Source organism: Grammomys surdaster, unplaced genomic scaffold (assembly GCF_004785775.1).
Source record: "Grammomys surdaster isolate TR1022 unplaced genomic scaffold, NIH_TR_1.0 485, whole genome shotgun sequence".
NCBI classification, from domain to species: domain Eukaryota; kingdom Metazoa; phylum Chordata; class Mammalia; order Rodentia; family Muridae; genus Grammomys; species Grammomys surdaster.
Genome location: NW_021604904.1, coordinates 409,777 through 417,701, shown reverse-complemented (window position 1 = coordinate 417,701; position 7,925 = coordinate 409,777). Strand labels below are relative to the sequence as shown.

The following is a 7,925-nucleotide window of genomic DNA, read 5'->3' as shown; positions in this document are numbered from 1 at the left end:
CACCCTCAACGCAGGAGGAGGGGGCGGGGCCAGACGAGGTTCCCGCCTGGGCCTCGCCCCCTAATTTGGGTTCAAAGGGCGGGACCGAGGCGACCACGCCTCCCGTAGGATAGAGCGTGAGTGGGCGGAGCAGGAGTCAAATTGCATTTCCAGACCCTCTTCTCCGATAGGCGCTTGGAAGAATAAGCCACGCCCCCATCCAGGGAAGGGAGTGGGCGGTGCTAGGGCGGTTTGTCACTCAGCGCTCAGCCTACTAGAGACAGCCACCCTTAGTGGGCGGGGCGGGGCGGGGCCGGCCGGGGCATTCCGCCCACCGCGCTCTCCTTGCTCACGCCCCCTCACAGACACTTAGGCTCTGAGATGGTACTCGCCTCCTCCCAACAAGCAAGAGGTGTGTGTGGGGTGATTCTGTGCCAGTGTGAGCCTCAGTGACCAGAAGGGACAGCATGGTTGTGGGCGACACGCTGTTTCATTCCTTGTGTTGCAATGTGAGTCGTGTATAGAGATGACTGTTATTTGGAGTCCGTGGGGTGATTGTGTGAGGGGTACTCGGCCTGTGTGAGTGTGAGGTATGTGTGAGGTAAGCTGTAATGGAGCGTGAGGCTTTCGGATTGGGAAGGTTTGGGACGCCAGTGTGATAATATGATCCCGTTTATGTGTGGCTGTTTGTGACATTTACTGAGATTCTTTTTGTGTCTTGTTGAGGCTCTGATGTATGGGCGTGTAGCAACACAGGGTGTGTCATCTTTTGTGCCTAGGGGACTGGTGTGACATTTTAAGCGTGTAAAGACTGTGTGATGGTGAACTTCGTGTTGTGTGAGCGTAGATGCTCTGTGACACCTTGGAGGTGTGTGACTGTATGTGCCATTGGTGGTGGTGACTGTATCTGAGTGTGTCACAGTTGTGTGGTTCTGCAGGGCACTGTTCCATCCTAGGACACTGTTCAAGTGACTTCATGTGACCCTCATTGTGGTGATGGCTGTATCTGAGTTATCAGTGTACGACCCTGCAGGGCGCTGTTTACTGTATTGGTGACTCCATGTGACACTATTGGTGATATCTGAGTGTCACTGTTGGTGGTGGCTATATCTGAGTGTATCACAGTGAATGACCCTGCAGGGCACATTCCAGAGAGGAAAACACTGCAAATGACTTGCGTGTGACAGGTCGAAGGTTTGACCCTGACTGACCCAGTACGAAGGAGTGACACTATATTAGAGTGTGCATGTGGAGAGAGTGTGTGTGTGTGTGACGTTGCCAGGGGCCCGGTGTGTGAGTGGCAGTGTGGGAGTGTGTGACGCTGCCTCGAGCGCTCGCGAGCGCGGCTGTGCATTCCACGCGTGGCCCGGTGTGTGACAGCGCGGGCGGCGGGGCGGCGTGCGGGAGGGGTCCCGGGGGCGTGCGGAGCGGCTGCGGCGCGTGGGGGGGAGGCGCGGCGGCGGCGGCGGCGGCGCATGCGGATCTGGCCGAGCGGCGGGCCGGTGGGGCCGAACAGAGCCGGGCACGGCCCGGCGACGAACGCCCGCAGGGAGGGCGGTGCTGCGCGGCGAGCATCCGGGACCGCATCGGCGGCCGGCGCCCAGGTGAGCGGCGATGCGGACGGCGGCCCCTCCCCAGCATCTCCCCACCTGGCCCAGCATCCTCCCTCGCAAGCTGGCGGGCCTGAGCCCCCGGGTCTGTTTAGCCGGTTGGCAGCTTGCGATCCAACAAATCCCTCATCCGCCACCTAGAACAGCCCCTGAACCAGGCGTGGGTCACCCCAAGGCCTTGTCCTTCCCAGGCCCCCCTCCTCCGCACGGTGACTGGACCACAGGGGCAGAGAGGCGTGGGTTTGGAAGGGTTAAAACCTCAGGTCTCACTCGCAGCTCAGCTCCCCACCCGCCCTTGCTGGGGCGGGCAGGACCCCTTTTCCTATGCACCTCAGAAAGGCCAGAGCTGCAAGCTGGGCCCGGCAGAGAGCTCGCCAAGTGCTAAGCGCCTCCTCTGGCCCAAGTATCCTCCATTGGGAAACAGTTGTGACCACTCATTAATGGGGAAGGGAATCAAAGCCCAGAGAAACCGAGTTCCATACCGCCAGAATAAAGCATTGAACCCATCTCTTGTCTGACTCTTGACCAGACCCCCAGACTTGCTAAGATAGGACACCAAAGAGGGAAAACTCAGAGCTGGCTGGCTGTGTGTGTCAGTGGTGGAGCACATGCAAGCCTGAGGCTCTGGATGGGATTCCAGACACTATGAGCAGAACAGGATGTGCTATGGACTGAGGGCTTGGCGGGTACCACATCCCGTGGTTGCTGAGGGGGCACCTCACTTCATCTCCAGACACCGTGGGATTTTCACAGATGAAGACCACACGGGGCAAGTGACCTGGCTGAGGTCGCACAGGTAGTCGTAGGTGGCCGTGTGCTCGCTTACAGCTTTCTATGAAACAAGAGAAGAAGAACAGAGGTTTTAGGGTGCCCACCTAAAGGAATAGTCTCCACTGTCATTGGCCACAATTTACCACCTACTTGGCATCTTAAACTCTCCTGAGTTTGAAGCCGTCTGGGTCTTTTTAAAAAAGAAGTGTATTATTCTATTTTTACAGTCTTAGAAGTAGAACTGGGGTGTGTATGTGAGGGTTGTGTTGGAGACATATTTGATATCACTTGCCCCCCTAAAATAGGTATTTATGACGTATCAGTCAGCAATTGTTACGGGAATGCTGTGTAACAAATCACCCCTCCCAACTCACTGTCTTAAACCACTAAGCGTTTACTTAGCAATAAAGTCAAGAGTTTAATACTTTAGGTTAGACCTGATTGTACAGTCCTTCAGGCCTCAGCTGGGCATACTCAAGTTTTAGGGGTGTCATAGCGATGGGGGGGCATCATTAGCTGCTGTAGCTGGCTTTGGCTGGTGAGTCTGTGGCCCTGGACCTACTCTAGTCTAGCCTCACACTTAGCCCAAGCAATCAACTTTATTAAAGCTCTGGCCAGCCAGTTCCTCCCACTCAACTCTGCTGGTCAAAACAAGTCACATGTTAGAAGCCAGGGTCAAAGCCAAAGGCATATCCCTGGGCACCCATAGACCCTAGGACGTTGGAGAACAACAAAAGGATTACACAGCAAAGTGTGGTAACTACAGGGGTGAATATTTGAAGATGTTACTAAGTTCAGTTTGAGTCCCAGATACTGAATTAGATACTGTATAACCCATGCAAGTGAGTGAATTCCTCCATGCCTCAGTGTTCACCACTGTAAAATGGGCCAACGATAACCTATCACTAAGGAATTGAATACATGAATGCAAAAATCCTGAGCAAGGCAAGGGTTCAGATATGTTCACTCTTGCTGTTGCTGCTGCATTGTGGAGCTCTGTGAAGCTCTGTGGAGCTCTGGGTTAGTGTTCACCAAAGAATACAGTGACCATCTGGTGAGCTGTAGCAGGCGCTAGCTTGGGTTCATTACAGCTGCTCTCTGAAGTGGCCAGGCTGAATGTTGTTATTTTAGTGGCTTAATTTTTTTAAAAAAAAGATTTAGCCATCATTTAGTAATAGTATTTAATGGTCTATGATTTATTTTATTTATGTTTCGTGTGTTTGCTTGCTTGAGCTTATGTGAACCGTGTGTGCACAGGAGCTTGCTGAAATGACAGGCAGTTCTGAGCCACCATGTGGGTCCTGGGAACTGAACTTGGGTCCTCTGCAAAAGCAGTACGTGTTCGTAACCACTAAACCCACTAAACCGTCTCTGTAGCCAAATATATATATATATATCTCACTCAGGAGGCAGAGGCAGGCATATTTCTGTGAGTTCAAGGCTAGCCTGATTTACATAGTGAGTTCCAGGGCAGCCAGGGTTGCACGGAGAAACCCTGGCAGGGAGTGAGACAGAAAAAAGAAACATGGTCTCCTGTAGCCTAGGTGGGTTTTGAACTTGCTGTGTAGCTGAGGCTTGTACTCAGCCTCATCCTCCTGCCTCTACCTCCCAAGTTCTGAGCAGGGATTAAAGACATCATCCACCAGGCACGCTTGTGTGTGTCCGTCCATGGAAGTTTGTGCGCATATGCACACGTACAAGTCGGACACCAACGTCTGTGTGTCTTCCTTTATCACTCTCAGCTTACATTTCTTTCTTTCTTTCTTTCTTTCTTTCTTTCTTTCTTTCTTTCTTTCTTCCTTCCTTCCTTCCTTCCTTCCTTCCTTTCTTTCTTTCTTTCTTTCTTTCTTTCTTTCTTTCTTTCTTTTTTGGTTTTTCAAGACAGGGTTTTTCTGTGTAGTCCTGGCTGTCCTGGAACTCACTCTGTAGACCAGGCTGGCCTCGAACTCAGAAATCCGCCTGTCTCTGCCTCCCAAGTGCTGGGATTAAAGGCGTGTGCCACCATTGCCCGGCGCTTACTTATTTTTAAAGACAGGATCTCTCATAGGACCCGGCCTCACTGGCTGGCTGGACTGGCTGGCCAGTGAGCTCCTAGGACCCATGTGTCTCTGTCCTGGCTAGCTTTACAGATGTACGTCACTGTGCCCCACTTTTTACATGGGTGCCAGGGATTTGAACTCGGGGCCTCATATTTGTGCTGTAGGCATTTTACTGACGGTCCCCAGGTGATGTTAGTGATAATTGACAGTAGGTCTCACTGTATGGTCCTAGTTATCTTGAAACTGGCTATGTAGGTCAGACTGGCCTCCAACTCACAAAGATTTGCCTGCCTCTGCTTTCTGAGTGTCTGGGATTAAAAGGTGTGGGTCATCATGCCCAGTCTGTATTATTATCATTATATATATTGTGTGTCTAGGTGCACATGTGTACAGATGTCTCTGAAGGCTAGAGATCAACCTTGGGTGTCATCCTTAGGGTGATACACGCATTGTTTTTGAGGCAAGCCCTTTTGTCTGGGAGCTCACAGATTAGTCTGTCTAGCTAGAGAGCCCCAGGGATCTGCCTGTTTCCACTTCCCTAGTGCTGGGATTACAAGCACGCACCACTCTGTCGCTGGCTTTTTATGTGGGTTCCCGGAACTGAACTCAGGTCATTATGCTTCCGGGTAAAGCGCATCACCCCCTTAGCTGTATCCCTAGCCCCTATTATTTGATTTTTTTTTTGAGATAAAATTTAGCTAATGGTACCTAGGCTAGCCTGAAACTGATGCTCTTCCTGCCTCGGCCTCCCAACTATTGGGATCACAGACTTTGCTCCATCGCAGTTGGCGTTTTTTTTGGTCGGACTGAGACAGGGAACAGAATGTACGGGCACTCACTGTGAGAATTGGGTCCCGTGAGCTCAGGCCGTTTTCCTGCACTGATCTTCCTCTCCTTGCTTCCAGGCCCTGCCTTCCCCAATGGCACAAGTACCAGGAGAAGTGGACAACATGGAGGGCCCAGCAGCCCCCAACAACAACAACCCCGCAGCCCGCTGGGAGAGCCCAGATCGGGGCTGGGATCGGGAGCCTCCAGCAGCTGCCAACGCTGCTGCTTCGCTCTTTGAGTGCTCTCGGATCAAGGCCTTAGCAGGTATCTGGAGAAGGGGCCTGGGAGGGTGGAGGGACATGGTGTGGCGAGAGGGCACCTCTCTTGATGGCTAGGAGTCCGGAGGAGTTGCTCCCGGCTCTGGAGTTCCTGGACTAGCTCTACCAGTGAACTTCCCACTGAGTGAGACTGTTCTGTAGCCGTGGTGTCTAATGGGACCATAGCTTGTCTATGTGGCTAGTAAACACACCAAGTGTGGCCAGGGCTCCTTGCTTTAAATTCTACTTAGTTCTAACTGATTTTAATTAAAATACTGAGATGGGACTCGGGACTGCTGGGCGAGACAGCATGGGTGCACCACTTTCAAAATGCACAATTCCAGAACTTTCGTTGTTGTGTTTTGGTTCGTTCGTTCGGTTTGATGTTTTAAGACAGGGTCTTTTGTGTAGTCCTGGTTGTCTTGGAGCTCACTCTGTAGTTCAGGCTGCCCTTGAACTCAAAGAGATCTGCCTCTGCCTCCCAAGTGCTGGGATTAAAGGCCTGCCCCACCACTGCCTGGCCTTGATTTTTTTTTTTTTAATTTTTTAAAGACAAAATCTCTCTATGTAGCTCTGACTGTTCTGGAACTTGCTGTTCCAGACCAAGATTGCCATCTGACTCAGAGAACTGCCTCTGTTTCTGATTAAGTGCTTGCAAAGACCCGTGGCACCCATTCCAGCCCTCATTTTCTCTTCTTGAGGCAGGGTGTTACAGTATAGCCCAGACACTTGTAACATTCCTTCTGCTTTAGCTGTTCAAGCTATGGAGTTTGCCCTGAAGTGTCAAATGGTTGGATTTTAGGACTTTAAAAAAAATATTGCTTCCATTTAAAAAATAAAGTATTATCTGTAATTATGTGCAGGTGTGTGTTTGGTGCCTGTGGGTATGTGCGTGTAAGTGCAGTGCTCTCCGGCCAGAGGTCTTGGATCCTCTGGAGTGGGAGCTCCTTGGTGTGGCTGCTGAGAACCGAACCTAGGTCCTCTGGTGAAGGAACTATGTGCTCTCAACCACTGAGCCATCTCTCCAGACTACTTGTTTACATTTTATCATATTAATTAATTAGTGTGTCTGTCTGTCTGTCTGTCTGCACATGGGATAGCATTCCATCGTGTGGATTCCAGAGATTAAATCAGGTTACCCGAGTTGGTAGCAGGTATCTTTACACGCAAAAACATCTTGTTGGCTCAAGACTTTGTGGGGTGTTCATGTGTGTGTGTATGTGTTGCTAAATATTCTTCCACGAGGAAGGTGTAAACAATGTCTGTCCCTCCTCCCTAAGATCTTACTGACAAGCCAAGGTATGTTGCCACCAAAGTTCACCTTTGAGTACCAGTGAATGTGCTTATGTACGGAGCATAGATGAGAGGTCTTACAGCAGTGCGGCTGCTCCCTTCCCAAGGCCCCACCGGAAAGGCTTTACCCTCCAGGGATGATAGCTTTCCTACAGGGAAGTCCCTGCCTTAGTCTTCCCTGGCCTATGTACTCTAGCCCTTCTAACAGCAATGCGCAATTAGAGATGTATTCATATTGTGGTATGGAACTGCTGGATAATCAGGTAGCGTCCCAGGATGCTTCCTGCCCCTCCTCCTGTGAGGGATGTCAGAAGTCAACAAGTTCATCTGTGTTGTCTTTTTCAAGTCTGACACAGCTCAACTCCCAAGAATGGTGGTTGTTTTGCTTTCAGGAGAGCCCTCTACAACACTGTGTGTATTTTAATTTTAAATATAAAGAAGTTTATTCGTGCTAGGTGGTAGTAGTACATGCCTTTAATTCCAGCACTCAGAGACAGAGGCAGGCGGATCTCTGAGTTGGAGGCCAGCCTGGTCTACAGAGAAAGTTCAAGGACTGCCGGGGCTAAACAGGGAAACCCTGTCTCAAACAAAACAACAACTAAAATCCCCAAATCAAAACAAGTTTATATGTGTGCACGTCTTGCCTCCAGGTATGTTTGTGTGTAGTGTGCATGCAGTGCCCTCAGAGACCCGCTTCTGAGAGGGCTTTTGGATGTCCTCCTCTATCGTCTTGGAGGGAACTTGTCTCCTTGACCGTGGCCTTATGATTTTTCTGAGCTAGACTTGAATCCTAAAACTCTAGTAATCCTGCCGTCTCTGGTCACCTCAGAGCTGGGGTCACAAGCCGGGATGGGATGCCTGGCCTGGCTCATTATGTGTCTGTTGGCACTCAAACTTCAGGTCTTGCTACTGTATAAACAAGTGGTCTTAACCACCAAGCCATCTCTCTAGCCACTGTCTTCTGCTTGCTTTGCACTGTATGTGTATGGGGTACACGTACAGTTGTCATACACCGTCACTGTATGTGCATGAGGTACACGTGTCAGTGTCATACACCGTCACTGTGTGTGCATGAGGTACACGTGCAGGTGTCATACACCGTCACTGTATGTGCATGAGGTACACGTGCAGGTGTCATACACCGTCAC

At 50.8% G+C, this 7,925-nt stretch overlaps 1 protein-coding gene across 2 annotated transcripts in view; it reads left to right on the top strand.

Moving 5' to 3' along the window:
- The first annotated feature begins 1,462 nt into the window (after positions 1–1,462).
- The window catches only part of Sptbn4 (spectrin beta, non-erythrocytic 4), an 88,837-nt gene continuing 82,374 nt past the window's right edge, over positions 1,463–7,925 (top strand). The window contains exons 1-2 of one of the 2 annotated variants that reach the window (XM_028781596.1): positions 1,463–1,583; positions 5,305–5,491. In XM_028781596.1, the coding sequence (XP_028637429.1) occupies positions 5,320–5,491 (172 nt within the window). In that variant the 5' untranslated portion in view covers positions 1,463–1,583; positions 5,305–5,319. Of the gene's footprint in view, positions 1,584–5,304; positions 5,492–7,925 lie in introns of those variants that run through there. The other variant, XM_028781597.1, reaches the window with a different exon arrangement.